This window comes from Podarcis gaigeae (assembly GCF_964106915.1).
Source record: "Podarcis gaigeae genome assembly, chromosome: 1".
Lineage (NCBI taxonomy): Eukaryota > Metazoa > Chordata > Lepidosauria > Squamata > Lacertidae > Podarcis > Podarcis gaigeae.
This window is the reverse complement of record NC_139678.1, coordinates 24,335,637-24,355,716: the sequence shown is the minus strand read 5'-3', so window position 1 is coordinate 24,355,716 and position 20,080 is coordinate 24,335,637. Positions and strand designations below refer to the sequence as shown.

At 43.7% G+C, this 20,080-nt stretch overlaps 1 protein-coding gene across 2 annotated transcripts in view; it reads left to right on the top strand.

The window, feature by feature from the left end:
* The window catches only part of ZC3H14 (zinc finger CCCH-type containing 14), a 33,729-nt gene that overhangs the window by 10,285 nt on the left and 3,364 nt on the right, over positions 1-20,080 (top strand). Inside the window, exons 7-14 of one of the 2 annotated variants that reach the window (XR_014562941.1) lie at positions 4,780-4,940; positions 5,838-5,938; positions 11,787-11,942; positions 12,639-12,713; positions 14,165-14,324; positions 15,407-15,630; positions 16,526-17,274; positions 18,478-19,437. Coding sequence is in view for 1 of the 2 variants with exons in the window: in XM_083733940.1 (XP_083590066.1) it covers positions 4,780-4,940; positions 5,838-5,938; positions 11,787-11,942; positions 12,639-12,713; positions 14,165-14,324; positions 15,407-15,630; positions 16,526-16,646; positions 19,301-19,437 (1,135 nt within the window). In the remaining variant the exon portion in view is untranslated. The remainder of the gene's footprint in view (positions 1-4,779; positions 4,941-5,837; positions 5,939-11,786; positions 11,943-12,638; positions 12,714-14,164; positions 14,325-15,406; positions 15,631-16,525; positions 17,275-18,477; positions 19,438-20,080) is intronic. The other variant, XM_083733940.1, reaches the window with a different exon arrangement.

The following is a 20,080-nucleotide window of genomic DNA, read 5'->3' as shown; positions in this document are numbered from 1 at the left end:
AATTTCCACTCATCCGTGAGCATGGCCTAGTCTCCATATCTAAGCCTAACCCTACCTCACAGGGTTGTGGTGAAGATAAAGCGGAAGGAACCTTGTATGGCACCTAAGTGCCTTGAAAAGAGAGAGGGGTAATAAATAGATAGGCACAGGCTGCAGCACTGTATGAGCTAAGAGTGCACCTGAGTTCACACCCAGCACTCTTGATGCATCAGCTGTCATTCAGAGAAGCTTGAGTGCCTTTGCTGACCTTGCCACTGAGCAACCCTGAACATTTGCGAGGAAAAATGAGAGTTCCTTGGAATGAGGTTTGAAAATCATCAAACTAAGCTGAACTTGAGGGTAAAACCAATTATCTTGTTTATCTGGCTGCTGTTCTTAGAACATTGCCTGTTCAAGTTGTGTGACTTTTGGTTTCCAGATCCCTGCATATTCTAGAGTCTGTCATTGAATCAGCCTGTGGTCAATCCCAGCATTAGCTCTCGGCTCTTTTGTAGAGCAAAGCACAGTGTAAGAAAGGAAATGGGATGAATGGGTATGTGGCTTTCAGTACCTATTTGCCCCATACTCTAATGGGACAGTATCCTTGTGACCACTTGTTCTATGCACTCGGCGGCTGCTTCCTCCACCCCAGATCTTTTAGAAGGGCATATAAGTATCATTGTTTTAAGTAATTGGCTTCAGTTTGGGATCCTCATGTCGGAAGCCTCTGGTTTAAATCAGGGGTGGGGAACCTCAGGCCCAGGGGCCATTTGGGTCCCTCCAGGCCTCTAGCCCTGAGATCCTCCCCAGGCCACACCCCCTTCTGAGGTCAAATGCTTCATCAACCCTTCTACGCACCCTCCTGCAGTGGGTGCTTGCTTGGATAGAGAGGGCTGCATGAAAAAACTAGCCTACTGTACAAAGGTAATAGATTCATTTTTTCCTTTTTGTCAGCTTTTTCCTCTGGCCTTACCCACTTCTGGCATGGGGCCACTGGAAGATAACCTAGACAGCAATGTGGTCCGCTGACTAAAGTTGTCGTAGCCAATAGCCCCAAAGGAGAAAGAATTTTTGTATACATACTCTGTGTCTGGAAGTCTGGAAGTCGATGAGGGTGAACAAATTGAAACTCCAGACAAGACAGACATATGTATGTATGCTTGTATGTATTCATTGTTAATCATATTTGTTAGACCCCCTTCATAAAACAAGTTCTCTAGGCATTGTATACAGTCAGTTAAAAACATAAGAATGATTCAGTAAAAAATAATAATTCAGTGACTCTTAAAAAAACTAACCTAAACTAACTAAAAACTAACCCGGCAAGAAACAGAAATACAGAAAGGCCAACCAAATAAAGGAAAATACAGACCACATGAGCTGAAAACAGTGAGCAAATACTGCAGTTAACACTATCAACTGTAGCACAGGGACTAAACTAATGAGATCTTTAAAAAGGCCTGGGAGAACAAAAAAAGTCTTAGCTCAATAGCAAAAGGATGACAAAGAAAGCTTCCTTAGAGATAGTACATCCTGCAAGATGGAGGCACTTCCAGTGGAGAGGGCACACTGAGAAGGGCCTCTGTAGATGACCTCAGGGTTTGGACAGGTCGTGCTGATGATCCTGGGCAAGGAGCTCAAGTTGTTTGGATAGGGTTACCCTCCCCAGAAGCAGCAGGTTCACAGCTTGGGTGTGCTGCTAGAACTGTCTGTGCTCTTGCATGTGGAAGTGACAACAGTGCCCTGGATTGCCTTTGACCAACTCCATCTGATTTGCCAGCTGTGCTCTTTCCAGGAGAAATCAAATCTAGCATGGTTATTTCCAGGTTGGGTTACTCTAATGTGCCTTATGTGAAACTGCAATCCAGGAATGTCAAGCGATTCAGAATGCTGGGGCCCGTAGGGTCTACCATTTTACGCCTGTTTTGTACAAGCTTCATTGCTACAAATTTGCTTTCAAGCTCAATTCCAGGCGCTGGCCTTGACCTTCAAAACTGGCGTGGGACCAAACCAATGTACCTTGTGGATCATCTTCTCCTCTCTGAACCTGCATGAGATCTTGGCTCAGTTTTTAAGGCCACTTTCACTGTCCTCCCATCAACAGAGCTGCAGTTGGTGTAGTGGCACCAGTACTTTGGAACAACCCCTTTATGAGCACACACATCAAACTGTTTTAGACCAGCTGACCATTTTTAGTCAAGTGCCTTCAGATAATGTCTGCTGGTGTGTTTTGTCGATGTTGTTGTTGTCGTTTCTAAGACTGTATTTTAAATTGTGTTGGTGTTGTATTTTTGAAAGGCATGGAACGGCGGGATATAAATATTTAAATGAATAAATAATAAAATACCGCCCCTTGTCATGTCTGCCTCTCCTTTTCCCATTGTCTCCTCCTCTGTCAAAAATTTGTAAAGCCTTTGGGACATTAAAACACCCCAACACATCACTCCTTATATCAGTGCATACAATGATGGCGCTAAGCAGAACCACTAGTGGGAAGTGGGAGGCTTCTGAGTTCTTCCTCAGGTTACAGTTTCAATCCATTTTATAACTTGAGTAGTGTGTTATGGAGGGACCAGCACTAGCTTATTGCAAAGTATTAAAATAAGTCACACATGTTGTAGGTGCCCTTCTCAACAAATCCCCCACTCTTAACAGTTGATCATACAAAATTGATAATCTTGCTCTGGACATGATCTTCTCAGTCACATCTAGCTAATCTCACCATATTTTAGGCTGTCATGATATTAGCTACTGGTTCCTTTCCTCCATGATGGATGTGGCTCTCCTGTCCTTTTTTGCTGTGTGTTAGTGTCTTCTGCACTCACCCATTGTGTAAAGGGGGCAGGATACTATCAATCATTACATTCTTAGGTATAGATAAGTAAGTGGCTGGGAGTAAAAATATAAATTTGTTTTCTTTAGAAGGGAGATTTCTAGCTTCCCTGGTTGTGAATGTACATATTGATTTGTGGGGGTGGGGAGAGAGAGAATGCAAGAAGGACTTGCCAAATAACTTTTGTTATATAGCAGGTGATAATTTATTTATTGTACATGAGTTTCTGGCTTTCCATCTTAGGGCTCATCCAGACATCCTTTTGTGCTGTGTTTCTAGGTACACATTTGTGTTTGAAAGTGCTGTGTCCAAGTCCCTTTTTTCTTTTTTTGCCCTGGCACTTTCCCTGCCCAAACCAGCTATTTACCCCTGAACCAGAGCAATCTGCAGAAAGCCCCTAATTGCTGTTTCTTCCGATCCAGCATTAAAAAGCAGGTTTTCACTGAAAAGGGCCAGGACATTAAAAAAACCCTCGGACACAGCACTTTAAAGATTGGATCTGTGCCTAGGAAGTGTGGAGCAAAAGGTTAGTGTGGATGAGCTCCTAGTGTTTGACCAGGCTCCTCTTCATGCTTCATCACAAACACTCATTCTGTCTCTCACTGCTCTTCCGCCCTGTATTATCCTCCTCCCGCCTCGCTGCCTCTGATTTTTGCAGTAAATCAGCCAATAAATCTGCACAAATTTTGCCCTAGCATCCATAATTCTTGGTGAATAATTTTAGAATTTGGATTCTTTTAAAAATGCAAGCTGCCTTGATGGAGGTGATTGCCTTTTTTTGTTCTTGTGTGTTTTGCTTTTAAAGCTGTATCCTGCATGCATTCTTTCCCCCCAGCTCTTCCTTTCGTGAGTTGCTGATGAAAGTGTCGTGGATTTGAACAAAGGGGACTCAGATTGAAATTCCACGAAGCTCATTGGGCAACCGTAGTGATTGACACTCTGCTTTCCCTCCTTCACAGAGCTGTTGAGAGGGTAAAATGGAGAAACCACCCACCTGCTCTTGTGAGCTCCCTGAGGGGAAAGCAGGATGTGAATGTGATAAATAAAGGTTGAAAACCCAACCTGACCTCCCCTTTGTGCTAAGAACCTCTTATTGTAGTGGGATCCTGAGGTTATCCTGAAAATGGGACAGGTTGGAGTAACGGGAAGAGAAACAAAACAAAACAAAAAGAGCTCAGCTCCCCAAGAAAAAGTCAACTGAACACCTGCCATTGCTTTTAAATATAGTGTGGGGAGTTTGACTAACTGATCCACTGGGAACCATCCACCTCTGATTCCAAAACAACTTTCCGAAGCAAAATTGGAGGGGGCAGGTGGATGAGAAAGAAGCGAGGACTTGCTGTGGTAGATGTTGGCTTTGAGTGGTACAGCAGGGCAAATATGATCATCTGAATCACTCTTGGGGTGAAGGGAACTAAGGCCTGAATACAGCATAGTACCTGTGAATCTGGGTGCTGTTTCTGGAATTTTAACAGCTTGTCCAGTACATTTTTAAAATTATTATTATTATTTATTATGTTGCACTTTAGAAAACGTCATGTTTCTTCAAAGATTAAGTACATGCTTTTGATCCATCCAGTTGTCCCAATTTGCATGTGTGTGTGTTTAAAGTTTTACACACACATAACCATACCTTTCTCTAATATATTCACCAACTAATGTACGTGATGTTTAGGAAATTCAACACAGCAAAACCCCAGAGGGAGTCAGGAGCAAGCAGGGGTATAATTGTGATTACTTCAGTTACATGGTGTGGTTTTTTTGGTTTTTTTTGCCTGTTAACAGGCTTCACTCACCATCAGGCATGGAAAACACATTGGACATGGACATTGGGAAAACCAGCCACTTTTTCATTTTCAAAGCAAAATCAATTATAGTTACGTTGTCCTGGAAATGCCTGCCTTAAAGGGGATGCTACAAATTTCTCAAACAAAAACGTATAAAATAAATTATCGTATTTCTTGCAGGAAGAAAACTTGAGGAAGAGAAAACTCCCAGTTGTAAGCTCTGTAGTCCGAGTGAAACGGTTCAGCAACGATGGAGAGGAGGAGGAGGAAGAGGAAGACTCTGGACTCCGTCTGGGAGGCATCTCCAGCAGCGTATCTGTGCCTGCAAAACCTGAGAGAAGGTACCTAAGAATTGTGAGGTTTGAATTAGGCCAAAGAAAGTAAGCATCAAGATAGATTGTCCTGAGTTCCTGATGTGCCTAAGCTGTTTCTGGGTGTCGGGCCACACTGCAAGATCAAATGATGCCATATGCCCAAGAAAATACATTAGAAGTAATTTTGTTGCCATCATATTGCTTGATTATTTAAGGCCTGGCTTTTACAGTAAATGATTGCTTACCGAGGAGAAAACAAATGCAAGCCCTGGCAAGCTGGGAGCAGCACGCTAGTAGGAACTGTTGCTGTTGCTGCAGGGTGATCAAGTGGGGAGAGGAATTGCCAACTGAACCAGAAACTGATGGGTAGGAGATGCCTCGGTGAGCGTCGTGTGAACCCACAGTTGCTGGTTGTCCCAACAACCAGGGTGGGACTTCCCTTCCACCTTAGCTTCCGCGCAGGGTTTTCTCAGCAGTGCCTCGCAGGCCAGTGCTGATCTCAAGATGTATTTTGCTGTGGATCCAAAAGTTGGATCCAACAGTTATTTCATTATGTTTGCAGAAAAGGGAATGGGGTCAGAGGACTACAGAAGATCAGGAGCGCATCCATATTGGCCTCTGCTGCTGCCACAGCAGAAGCGTGACTTCTGCAGTCGCTGGATGTATGGCAGGGGATTGCAGAATATTGAAGGGTGCCCTCTCTGTGGAGATGAATGCCAGGAGAAGAGAAATCAGTCGTAGCAGAGAAGGTGGCCGACGCAATAGGGCAGCTGATGATCAAATAACTCCAAAAATTCTAATCTGTGCACCCCCTGAAGATTTCAGCCAAGCTTTTGAAAACACAGCATAGCAATACTTCACTCTTCTATGGTTCTACAATGACAAATTAATTTCCTTGTATCTTTTTTTGTTCAATCCCTCCAGGCCTTCGCTGCCACCTAACAAACAGGCCAATAAGAATTTAATATTGAAAGCTATCTCTGAAGCCCAAGAATCTGTTACAAAGACAACAAATTATGCTGCAGGTAAGTGACTGTAGTTTGACAGGGACACGTGAGCTCCAAGCCCAGTTTAGTAAGCCCGAATGAATCGAGGCACAGGAAGATAAACCTAAACAGCAACATATCCAAAAGATCACTGCCACCACCTGTGGCATGAGTCATAATGGTTTGCTATCTTACTTCAACTACAGGTGTTATAAGTTAGCATGTTTGTTTTATCTTTTATTATTGTTGTTAGGGTCATAGGACGCTCCCTTCTACCGTGTCAGGCTATTGGTCCATTGTATTGACAAACCTGATTGGCAGTGACTCTTCAGTGGCGGGAGACACAAGGGATTGAACTTAAGATCTGTTGTGAATGCTAACCGTGCTTATTTTGCATATGTTTAAGTTTAAACATCAGGCAATACACCGAGAATCTGATGAGGTGGACTTTAGTCCCTGAAAGATCCTGCCATCATCCATGTTAAGGTGCCACTGTTTGTTGTTTTAACTGCAGTGGACTTAACATGGCTGCCCCTCTGGAAATGGTTTTTGGTTTGACACTGAAAACACCAGCCCCACAGATCAGTTTTCATTGCAAGATCACAAGTGAGATGTTTGCTGCAGAACTGGCACCAAATGGTGTTGTAAGTGAACAGAAGCCCCACTTGTTACGGAAAAGCTCCCACAGTCGCTCTTATGCCCTATCTATGCCCTGGACTAACAACGCCATCCCAGACGTGTCTATTTGCACATTTATTGAAGCTTATTCCCAGGGAAGTGCGGATTGCAGGCTGGGATCCGTAGTGTTGTGAGGGAACTAGAAGTACCCAACACAGAATTTTCAGTACAATTAGCAGGATTCTTTGGGGGAAACCATGATGGTTAAGTGGGTATAAATCTTACTTTAAGCTCGATGTGCAGATCGGTCCTTAAGTCTCTGAAATATTTCTATATTTCCCTGATGGGATTTACATTCCACCTCTCCTAGCAGAAGGTTTTCTAGATTGCTTGCAGTTTTAAGGACTACATTGCAATAGTAAAAACAACCTGTGAAATGGAGCATTGAAACCACACATTAATGTTCTATTTTTTTTTTTTTTTTTTTTTTTAAATAATATTTATTAAAGTTTTCCAATTAATTACAAATTAATAAAACATCCAATTTCAAATCTTTTTCCAATTACATCCTTTCAGGACTTCCCCTTCCCTCCCCCCCTTGTATTCCAAATCTCTCAAATAAACAGATAATCTCAACAAGTTCTTCTCCTCACTTCAAACTTGTTATCCTTAACCCAAAATTTTTTTTTTTTTTATAAAAAAAATTATTTTCCATTCCCCTAAAATCGGCTTAGTCCCTCCACGAGTTCCCCACTTTAGAATACCATGTAGATGTATATAGCCTAAATAAAACATAGTTTACGCCCTTTGGGTTCCACATTTCCCACCCCCCCTTTTCCCGGTTGCGTTCCCAATATTCCTCAATGTCCGATATTTCCACGTCTCTCTAAGTCATAGTCCTTTGCCAGTCCTCTTTAGTTTCGCATGTCCAATCATGAAAGGATTCTGTCTCAAAGAAAGGCCCATTTTTTCCATCCAGATTTTTATATCCAGGAGTGAAAAACTCCAAATTATAATCCTTAAGCTTGTCAAATCTGGATGTCCCAAATGTCCCCACTTTCGACTTAGTCCAATTCTTGTTGTTTTGTTGTTCTTATTGGCCACACTCCTCTTTCTATTTCTTTCTGTCCCTGTTTTCCTGCACAAATGTCCTAATTCCAAAAGTTAGTTCCTTTGCAGAGGCTTGTTGCTCAGAAACAAAACATTACGTCAAGTTCCTTTCATTCCACAACGGATGATTCCATTGTCTTCTTCGGTATACTGGCCTCTGTAGTCATAATAATGTTCCATTTCTGCAGTTTCCCAGGAGATAAAAAATTCTGTTCAAATTTCCAACTAAAACCACTTGTGATATCCCTCGGCTCCTCTAGGTGGATTGCAAAAACTGAGTTCTCTTCCAGATCACATCCATTAGCCCTAGTAACTTTGTAATCCTTATTTAAAGCAATTTGTGTCCAATTTATAACAAATATAACCTGCAAAGTCCTTGTGACATAGTCTCTATCTTGTTTTTCTGCTTTGACAGCTCTTTGACAGCTGTCAAAACTTGCCTTTCTCCTCTCCAAACACCGTCATCGATCGCTCCCGGGGTTCCAGGGGGGGGGGTGTTTTTAAGTCCAAATTCTACTTTCCTCCTCCAGCTCAATCTCATATTCTTCACTCGTGAGGTTCCAAACTTGCCAAAATGATGTTATTCCGATCTTAGTTATCAAATCCTTTGTTTTGACCCTTCTACAATGGAGGGGGTGGCTGACTTCCTTTTTTGCGCCTCCCCCGCTCGCTCCGAAATTTTTAAAATTTTGTCCCTCTTTTTAGTCCAGATTCCAATTACTTACGGGTTGTTCTTTTAGGTCCAAATTTTCAAAGGAAAAAGCCAGCGCTCTCCGCCGGATGGCATGCGGCTTCGCACGGCAGGGATGGCAGAGGACTCAAAACACCACGCTTCTCCCCGGCACCCGATCCTTAGCCTTTAAAAAGGCTCCTTCACGAGTCGGGAGGGCGCTAACGGTGCCAGCCGAGTCTCCATGTCCACGGCCCCCGTGGCCGTGGTTTTTAAGGGTCCCCGCATCGCCGGTGCGGTAGGACCCAGCCCCTGCCGTGCAGGCTCCCTCCGGAGCTCGGAGGGAGTCCGCCATTCGGCGATGGCGCCGACCCGGAAGTCCCACACATTAATGTTCTAGCATTGTAGCCTTGCTGAGAATCTAAAGCCCACTGTAATCTTCTGGCATTGGCAGGAAGGGCCTTCAGTGGCTCCCCCTCAAGTAAGAAAGGACTGTGAGAAGTGCTGGCAAATCTTCTTGCCCCCGAGATGATGATACTGTATTAGCAGCCAGATGGAAGCATCAGTGCAACTGGATAGCTTATCATTTCTCTGCTGGCTGGCTGTCCAGTGTGTCAGCTAACATTTGACTGAGACAAATGTTCTCCAAACCAACACATTCTTTTTTTAAAAAAAAAATATTTTTATTAATTTTCCAATATGAAAAACATACAAAACAAACATCTTATTTATCACCAACATCCTCTTTTTTTTTACTCCCCTCAGCCTTTCTGTTGATTCTCCATTCTATTTACTTCTTCCACATTTCTCAATATTGCACTACCTTAATATCTTAATTATCCCTTATTTTTTAAAAAGCAATATTTCTACCTCTTACATTTTCACAGAACTTCCTGAAAACCTACAAACGTTATTTGATCATCACATAGTGTTTGCATATACTCTGTAAATTTAATCCAGTTTTCAGTGTATCTCTGGTCACGTCGATTCCACATCCTTCCTGTTAATTTATCAAGTTCTGTGTAATCTGTCAATTTCATTCTCCATTCTTCAATCGTAGGCAATTCTTCTTGTTTCCATTTTTGGGCCAACAATATTCTTGCTGCTGTTACTGCATATAAAAACAACTTCCATTCTTTCTTATTAATTTCATTTCCTATTATTCCTAGTAAAAATGCTTCTGGTTTCTTAGTAAATGTATATTTCAACATTTTTTTTATCTCATTATATTGTTGTTTAGTCTTTTAGTCATGTCCGACTCTTCGTAACCCCATGGACCAGAGCACGCCAGGCACTCCTGTCTTCTACTGCCTCCCACAGTTTGGTCAGACTCATGTTTGTAGCTTCGAGAACACTGTCCAGCCATCTCGTCCTCTGTCGTCCCCTTCTCCTTGTGCCCTCCATCTTTCCCAACATCAGGGTCTTTTCCAGGGAGTCTTCTCTTCTCATGAGGTGGCCAAGGTATTGGAGCCTCAGCTTCACGATCTGTCCTTCAAGTGAGCACTCAGGGCTAATTTCCTTAAGAATGGATAGGTTGATCTTCTTGCAGTCCATGGGACTCTCAAGAGTCTCCTCCAGCACCATAATTCAAAAGCATCAATTCTTCGGCGATCAGCCTTCTTTATGGTCCAGCTCTCACTTCCATACATCACTACTGGGAAAACCATGGCTTTAACTATACGGACCTTTGTTGGCAAGGTGATGTCTCTGCTTCTCATTACATATCATCTCCCAAAAGCTTTTTACTTTTTTACATTCCCACCACATGGTAGAATGTTCCTTTTTACTTACATTTCCAACATTTATTACTTACTTTATACATCTTTGCTAACTTCACTGGTGTAACATACCATCTATACATCATCTTCATCACATTTTCTTTTATTGTGGTACACACAGTGAATTTCATTCCTTCCACAATTTTATCCAATCATTCAGTTGTATATTATATCCAAAATCTTTGGCCCAATCTATCATAACTGATTTCACCTCTTCATCCTTTGTATACCATTCCAGTAATAATTTATACATTTTAGATAAAGTTTTAACTTCATTTTTTAAATATTTCCTGTTGAAACCTTGATTCCTTATCAGCAAAACCTCTTTGTACTATATCATTTTTAAACATTTCATTAGTCTGAAAATAATGCAGCCAATCATTAACATATTCTTTAACCACCTCATATGGTTTCAATTTCCATTTACTTCCCACTTTCATTATTAAACTCTCATATGTCACCCAATTCCCACTCATATTAATCTTCTTCACAATCAATACCTCCAATGGAGATGACCAATATGGGTTTTTTGGCTCCAATAGATTTTTATATCTATCCCAAACTTAAGTGAGAGATCTTTGAATTATATGATTTTCAAAACCCTTATGTACTCGCTTCTTATCCAACCACAAATATGCATGCCAACCAAATCTGTTGTCAAAACCTTCCAAATCTAACATTTCTATATTTTCTAATTTCATCCATTCTTTCAACCAACAGAGGCACGATGCTTCATAATATAATTTCAAGTCTGGCAGGACGAAGCCTCCTCTATCCTTTGCATCTGTCAATAACTTAAACTTTATTCTCGGCTTCTTGCCCTTCCAGATGTACCTTGAAATTACTCTTTGCCACTCTTTAAATATTGCCGCCCCTTTGATTATCGGAATTGTTTGAAACAAAAACAACATTTTCGGTAACACACTCATCTTTATCGTAGCAATTCTTCCCCAAAATGACAACTTCATTCTTCCCCACACCAAACCAACACATTCAAGTGAAAGCAGAAGTATAGACAAAAGACAAAAGCAGAAGGTTCATGGAGCGATAAAGGGGTAGCTTATTAATTAATGTCTTTGAGGATATTTCACCCCTCCCATTGCAAGAATCTGCTGACAATGTTTCAGAAAGGAGGGGGCGGATTTTGCTCATCGCTTCTTCCGCTCCAGCCTGACTTCAAAGGGAGTCTGAGTGTTATCTGTATATAGATAAGGTGACTGCTCAAGCAGCTGTAACACTCATGCAGTCCTGCGTCTCCAATTAGTCTTTAGTTTTTTCAGTAGCTGTAGAGAATAAAAGAAGTTATACTTCAGAGCTGTCATTCGTGTGGTTCATACTCTGCTGTGCTCTGCTGACTTTTGGAACTGAGTTTTGGTGCTCCCAGCTCTAAGTTGTAAGTGCACAGCACTTAGACCTCTTCCCTGCAGTGGAAGGTTTCTGGGAGTGCTTTTCCAGCTCGCCTGGCCCAGTCGGGGCTGAAGAGGTTGAGCCCAGTCATTGGCACTGGCTCAAAGGCAAAGCTGACAGTCTTGAGTTAATTTCGTGCCAGAAATCCGTCTGAAAGCCACACTTTTATGAGGTTAGAAATTGCTGCTTCTTTTGGCCTATTTGTCTGGATTTCTAGAGAATGCAGTTAACTTTTGTGATAATGAATCATTTGCTCTTTGCATATCAGCCTTTGATGATTTGTTTCTTTTTTATTTGTGGAAAGTGCCAGCAAAGCAGACAGTTCCTGTGGCTCCCAGAACCCGGACATCTCAAGAGGAAACCTTTCTGGAAGTGATGCATGGCCAGAGCCGGCCGTCCAGAGGGAACTCCCAGATACAGGAAGAAGAGCCAAAGGAACAAGCATTAGGGAGACTTCCAGGTGATACTGAATAAAGTGCTCTGTTCTCAAGGAGAGGTTAATTCTGCTCTCCAGCCCAAAAACATGTGTTATGCTGCAGGCACATGTAATTCTGTTGAATAGGAATCTCAACCCAATAAGCCTCAGATTCTTGTGTGCTCCTCTTTCATTTCCTCACTATAATGGAGGGGGCCCCCACATTTTTGTTATTGGTGGTGAAGCCCACCAGCAAGGCATAAAGTCTCTTTTCCCACCAATCCGGCAACTGGAATTTAGTGGCATTCATTGCCTCTAAATGGAGATGTTCCAATTAGCTATTATGGGGTAGCCATCCAATTAGCCAAGGGTGGACCTATTTATCCACCCTTTGCCTTAATCCCCTTTTAAAGGCATCCAAGGTAATGTTGATTTCATGAGATAAAAGCAGCTACAGAGCAGGGAGGCAGTGCAGAAGCCCAAAGTCCACTTCCAGTCTCTCTAGGAAGAATCCAAGAGTAAAGTATTGCTCAATTAGGTCCATAGAGGAAGAGGCAGAAATCTCCTAGCATTGTGCAGATGAGTAGAATAAGTGGAAGCTGATTGTAAGAGAATCCCGTGCCTTGCGGAAGGTGGGAGAGCACTTGTTAAGAATAGAGTTGCAGGAAGTGACTGCACAGCTGTCCCTTAATTTGCGTTGCACAGGCAGTAAAATACTTTTTCATTCCACATTTATTTTAGGAACCCAGCAAAGGCAGCTCTTTTCCCGTCTCCAGATTGAACCGGCCATTGGAGAAGCATTACAAAAGGCACAAGGTTAGCTGTGGTTGTTTAATAAAAAAGAAAAAGAAAGCAGGCTTCCCAAAGCCTCCTTACATCCAAAACTCTGTATATTTTAGGTTTAAAACAGCGCCATTTAACTTTTATTAGGTTAAAGTCCAAATCATATTTGAAAAAAAAAGTCCCTTCAGTGTTTTGCTAATGGGAAGGTACTTATTTTGTCACCTGCTGTCAAAGCCAATCCCAAGTGGACTTTGTGTTACTATGTCCGACATTGATGCATTAATTTTGTGTTGAAGAAAGAAGCTTAAATTACTTTTATTTCAGATTGTAGCAAACTGTGGAGTTCATTTGACTGAGTGGTCTGAAGCACGGATCTGTTCATTCTGTTTGCCTTGAAAGCCCTCTTGGGAGCTTCTCTGAGGAAAGTCCCATTTAAATAGATGAAATCAAGCAGATGGATTATTGGGCTGGCACCATTTATTTCAGGGAGACTTGCACAGGGGGAAATTCCTGATGGGTCATGTCAAAGGCATTCATTCTGACTGCGCTGTAATAGCCACCTTTGTTCAAGCAATGAATCTTAGATAGCTTTCCACACAGCATCCCATGTACTTAAGAGATGCTTTTAATGCAGTCATGCAATGGCCTGCACGGGTTGGCCATCCCCCCTGTTGCCCCCTATTTTGCTTGCTCTCTCTTTCCCCACCAATGCCACTCTTGCTCAATTAACATCCAATATTAGTTGCTTCTCCTGGTGCAGAGCTAGCAGCAGGGATAGGACTATACATGTGCATAGCTCTGTGCCACGTTTAACACTGTGTGCTGCAGCGGTTGCAAGCATGGTTTCTTGTGGCCGTTCTTGTATCCAGTAAAGGACCGCTGGGCCAGGAGTGACGAGAGCATATGAACTGAATTAGCAGCCTATCTAGTGCAGTGCCATCTTGACTTCAGTGGCTGCTTGTACAGGCAACTCCCCACTTACTCTGAGGTTACATTCTAAGCTCTCGCACACATAAGTGAAATGTGCGTTAGTGGGGAGCCCACTGCAGTAAGTGCAGCTTCCCATCTAACAGCTGTTGAGCAGGGTAGTGCGGCAGCCGTGAGAGCTCCTGTGTGCCATTTGGGGCCCTTGGAGTCTTTTCTTCTAGACTTTTGGCTCACTAGCATCCTATTTGGGCTCTTGGAGGGTCTCCTTACCAGCCACAAGGACTTTCCAGCTCTCCCACCATTTCAGGTTAGAATTAATTGATTGATTGATTGATTGATTGATTGATTTCCTGGTGCCGTGTGTATATGTGGTCGCACACAAGTGAGGGGATGCCTGTCCAGTTCTGTTCCTGCTGCAGTGGAAAATATGCTAGTTTAATGCTCAGCTGGGCAGGCTGCGTGACTTTGCTTATCCTCATTAAAGAGCTTCACACTTGTCCCCGTGCTTGGGTTACGGCAGCCTGATTCGAACACTTCTGCCATTTTCTCTGGCTTAGATTACTATGACTTGGAATCGATGGTCCACACAGACACCAGATCATTTATCTTGAAGAAGCCCAAGCTGTCCGAGGAGATAATGGTGCCCCAGAATCTGGAAGTGGGTAAGAGGGCCTCGGAGGCCTTACAGGCACTCTCAGGACGGCTCATACAGACAAGGTAAAAAGTTGTTTCTTAAAAATTCAGTAAAAGGCTTAAGAAGCTCAAGCTTACTTACCTATTTGCAGCAACTGGCACACCTGATTACATGAGTGGTGTGTTTTGGTGCTCAGTCGCATCATACATAAGGAAACGTCAAAGGGGTTGTGTGAATTAGGTCTCTTAGCTTTGAAGATGTGTTTACTCCTTTTCTAAAAAAGAGAGCCATGGCGAATTGCCCTAATTCCTCTCCCTGGCCTTTTTTACCTGCTTTCAAATGGTTCATTAAATGACAGGGCTACTTTAGTCCAATAATTCACAAACTGCTAGTACATTGCAATAAATCAGTTGATTGAATGAGCCCAAAGAATCCACCTACAAAAGCAGCTGAGGGAAGGCCATGTCCTTATTGGGTGCAATCAGATAGTAGGAGAATAGCCCTTTCTTGCTTGCTGTTCCTCAGAAACTGGTGTCCAGAGGCATGCTCCCTCTGATCATAAATACAGCTATTGTGACCAGTAGCCACTGACAATCTTAATTTTTCACAAACTTGTCTAATTCCTTCTTAAAACCATCTTAAACGGGTGACCATCACACTGCCTTGTGCTAGCAAGAAGCCTACTTACTGTGCCCCTGCCTGAGTCAGAGTTCTGAATGGGCCTTCTGATTGGAAGAGCAATGACTCATACAGACTCAGCCAATCAGTCGCCTCTGGGGACAGGAAGTCCTTCGGGTCTCACATCCTGCTTGGAGACCTCCCAAAGGCATCTGGATGGCCACTGAGAAAGACGATGCTCAGCTAGAGAGGCCTCTAGTCTGATCCACCAGGAATCTTACGTTCTCTTCTTACACAAACTGAGAAGGGAGCATCTTTTCTATTTTAGCTTAGAAAAAATGCATATCTCAGTTATCAGAAGTTTAAGGAAAGTGGTTTAGAGATAAGAATGTATCTTTAAAAAAAACAAAGTTCAATCTTTTGTCAACAGAAGACTTTCACAGATTGTCATGAATTGGGTGTGAATGTGTTGTACTGTCGCACATTTAGTCTGCTCTCTGTTTCAGTAGCTTTGACGTTCCTTCTGGGTTCCCCTCTCTCATCTCAGGGAGCAGCTTGTGCAGCCAGAGAAGCCTGCTAGTCCCAAGTTCATAGTCACCTTGGATGGAGTCCCCAGCCCGCCAGGATACTTGTCTGATCAAGAGGAGGAGGAAATGAGTCTCATGGAAGGAGTAAGGCCAGTTGCCCCCAAAGCAACAGCCAACAAGGGATTAAGAAGCCTTCGTGCGCAACAGATGCACATTATATCCAGACAGCTGGAGAGCACCGATGGTAACAGTCCATCCCCAGTGGATAAGCATCTTTTGTTAGCTTCGTTGCAAAGCTTCTTTATTTGCATTGCTTTCTTTGGGCAACTCGAGCTGAGCACAAGGCAGGGAGGAATGCAGTGACTGAACTTCAGGCTAAGTTCCCGTGGCAGGTTTCTTTTCTAACAGACCTTCTCAACATTGGGACGAACACAGCTCTGATCCCCACCCTCAACATTGTCTAAGCATAATTAGCCAACAGCACAGGCCCTGGTTGGATGCACCACATTTAAAGCAGTGGTTGGGGAGTTGTGGTCCTGCAGATATTGCCAGATTACAACTCCCATCATCCCTGGCCATTGGCCATGCACCTGATGAGGCTTAGGACAGTTGGAGCACAACAACATCTGAAGGGATCACCACTTTTGCCAACCCTGCGTTCCTGATTTATTGAAAGCTCATCTGGGACTGAAGCAGCCAAGAGTAGACTCTTAAGTCCTGGGGGGTAGCTAGTTATGATCATCTCTACTGTTTGGGCCAGGAGCCACAGGCTATACAGTTGCCTAGGACAGAAATGCTTCTGTCCCAGAGATGAAATCATGGCCCAGGAGCGATTTCCCCATGTCACATGTGTAACCACAGCTGGTTATGTATTGTATTTTTCAATCGCTGCTGCCTTATAATTATTGTTTTTTATTTTAAACAAATATTCTGTTTATTTTTCTTCTCTTGACCTGGAGGCCTAGGTGGGGCAGGAATATTTTAAATAAATAGCACACCCCATCACATTTTGACACTTTTGAGTCTCAAATTTGCATGGTTTTGATGTAGGTAAATAATCCCTGTGATGGAAACAGTCTTAAATTTGAACAGCCAAACCACCTGAGATCAACTGGAGCCTCTTTGCTTTCTCTCTGCAGTGGAGATGGAGGATGTTGGTGCCCTGCACAAAGCGGAAAAAGTACCCGAGCGCTGCAAGTATTGGCCCGCCTGCAAAAATGGAGACGAATGTGCCTTCCATCACCCCACATTGCCATGCAAGTTAGTGGTACAAATGCTTCTTGATGCAGTTGGCCCTCCTGGTCTTCAGGCACAGCGTGCACAAAAATTAGCTTCTCCCCCTGTCCTCTCCTCTGTATTAGTCCTGAGCAAAAGCCTCCACTGCACTGGAATGAAATTTCTGTGCCACGGGTTATGGCAATGGCCACTAGCTTGAAGGGCAAAAGGGGATTGGACAGAGGCAAGGAGGAGGAGAGGTCTGCCACTGGTTATTCGTCATAACGCCTAATTGAAGTTCCAGGGTCAGGTCGGTTCGTTTCTGAACACCAAGTAGAGGGAATATATTTGAAGGGCAATTGCCTTTCTGCCAGGCTTGTGTGCTTCGCAAAAGCCATTGGCTGACCACAGTAGTAAACAGGATGCTAGGCTTCTGGGAGAGAAGGGAGGTGGGTCTGCTCTTGGGTTTCCAGCTCTGCTTCCTAACAGCTGTGGAGTTGGTTGGCTTCTTGCATCACCACAGTAGAAAAGGTGTAGCCAAACAGGTGCAGCGTAGTCAGGGTTTCATGTACCCAACTGAGGCTAAAGTTGAAGGACCCTACAGCTCAAGGCAGTATGGCCAGTGGTCAGGGGTGATGGAAGATGCAAGCTAACAACATACAGAGGGACACAGGTTCCCAGTCCTCAAACTAGGGCCATCAAATTCCGCACTAAAAAAAGTGTTTTCTGTCACCTGTGGGCATTCTGCAAATGGAGCATGTTCACTAGCTTGAATAATTTATTCTAATTTTGCTAGCCAAGGGAATGAGCACAGAGCTATGCCAGACTCTTGACGTTTAAGAATCTCTTCCTCACTTGAGCTCTGCAGTGCAGGGAGAATTTGGGCGAGAAGAGAGATCTCTCCCTTCACAATGGGCATTCAGAGGCAGGTCATCACTGGATCTGATTTACAGTTGTCATTGGCTTTCTATCTAGCAAGCACATTTGTTGGACTCCTGTTACCCTTTTCTCCCTCCCTCTGATAGGCCCCTACTGGGAACATTCAGATTGTCTACTCCTTTAGGGCAGTGACCTTTATTGATGACGCTACAGAGATCACAATTACTGTTATATTCTGGGTTACAAGAAGCCCTGCCTAAACTACAGCTGTTTGACTAGGGATGAGTGTCTGCAACTAAGAGGGACTAAGGGAGTTGAAACAAAGTCATCTGTTGTGCTAACACACTATTGGACCTTCCAGGCAATAGTATTCTAAACATTGTGAAGAAAATAGCTGTGAGAAAAATACACTATAGAAGTACCGTATTTTTCGGCCCATAGGACGCACCTAGTTTTTTTTGGGGGGGAAATAAATAAAAAAAATTATTTCCCCCCCAGGTGCGGGGCTGGGGCGGGGGAAGCCCGAGCTTCCCCTGACCCCAGCCCCCAGAACAGGCTGCTATCCGCAAGCTGTGGGAGAGCTGCGCGAAGTTGCGCAGCGCTCCCACGGCTAGCGGAGGACTGCGCGAAACCCGAAGCTTGGGGCGTGCTGAGCTCAGCGCGCCCCAAGCTTCTGGGTGCCAGCAAGCTCTCCGCTAGCCCTGCGACTTTGCGCAGCTCTCCCACAGCTAGTGGAGGGTTGCACGAAGCCCGAAGCTTTGGGCCTGCTGAGTTCAGCGCGCCCCAAGCTTCTGGGTGTCGGCAAGCTCTCCGCTAGCCATGGGAGAGCCGCGTCTCCCACGGCTAGCGGATAGCTTCCTGAAGCCTGGAGAGCGAGAGGGGTCGGTGCGCACCGACCCCCCTCGCTCTCCAGGCTTCAGCGAAAGCCTGCATTCGCCCCATAGGACGCACCCAGATTTCCCCTTCATTTTTGGAGGGGAAAAAGTGCGTCCTATAGGGCGAAAAATACGGTATATATTTAATTGTGATAGAGGCAAATCATTACGAAAAGAGGGAATACAGTTAACACTGTGATGTATATATAGTACAGCGAGGTTTGGGGGAAGAGCTGAAAAGCTGTTTTTAGTGTTTCAGAATGCATTGCTACTTCATATATTGTTCTGCAGTTCCTTGAGCAGTTTTATGTCAACACTATTCAGCTCTTTAGCCCTTTCTCAGAGCATTTAATTCATCTGTGATCTAAAAAATCCACAAAGCATAGAATGAAACGGGTCACTGCAGAGGGCTGAGTGCTCAGGATGATGTGGCAGTGACAAGATGCCCCTTTCCCCACCAGTCCAGTTCTTAATCCACAAACATCAGATCAGTTCTCTAGAGGTCTGAAACTAACCTTACCCCCCCCTTCAGTTCAGCATTGAGTATGTTCACTGACATCATTGGGATCCATTTTGGCTCTTTTTATGCCCATTTTAGAGTTTGGGGATTTCATTGGAAAAACCCAGACCTTACCAACTTGGCAGACCTTGATTCTGGCACACATGTAACTTTTTTTGTTGCCTTGAACTCTCTAGAATTAACTTGCAGATTTCTGCCCGTTTATTATTTGAGCATGGAAAGCACTTGAAGCCAGAGGGTTTTTTGAAAAAAACGGAATTGAGGTTTTCCTTTAGAATTTTAGCCCAAGAGCACCAATGTCTTGATTTAAGTAAAACTGTATTTGATGTCAGGGATGAGGACTGAGGTGTAAAGATAGATGTTATTTTGAAAAAGTGAGTGCATTCTAACAAGTTTACCCAGCAGCTTTCCCTTTCACATTTCAGAGTTTTTCCCAACTGCAAATTTGCGGACAAATGCTTGTTCATCCATCCAAATTGTAAATACGATGCCAAGTGCACCAAGCCAGATTGCCCCTACACTCATGCCAGTCGTCGGACCCCACTGCCACCTCCTAAACCAGGTAAAGATTTATTGCTATTCCATGTTTTGATGTGGGCAGAATCTGATCTAGCGAAACCAAAGGCAGGTTGCTTGTGGGTTTCCCAGAGGCCTCCGATTGGCCAAGTTGGGAAACAAGAAAACAAGATACTGAACTAGATGGACCTTTGATTGGGTTCCTCCTGCCTCTGATAACAATTGGGTCAGTGTTGATTCTGACCTCCACACACACACACACACACACACACACACACACACACACTCCCGGATGGCTGAAACAGTTGTTGAAAATGCAGCACAGCGGCACACCAAACTTGCCATTTGCTAACGTCAAAAGAAAAGTCCAGCAGCAAATCCGCTGTGCCAAACCACAGCGTAAAAAGTTCACAGTGCTCTTCGTCAGCTCTGCCTTCCCCCTACCACCACCGCCGAAAAAAGCATAAAACAAAATATGCCAGTCCAACAGCTCTGCCAACCAGTGTGTTGCAAACAATGGCGAATGTATAAGATAGAATCATGTTGCAACCATTGTTAGTTGTGACCGTTGCAGTCTGCGGTATGCATGTTTCGTAATGTTTTGGTTGCAGCAGTGCAGGCTGCTGAATGATAATTTAAAAGACATCACAAAGTTGTCTTTTTAACATAAGAGGAGGCAGTCCCAGGTC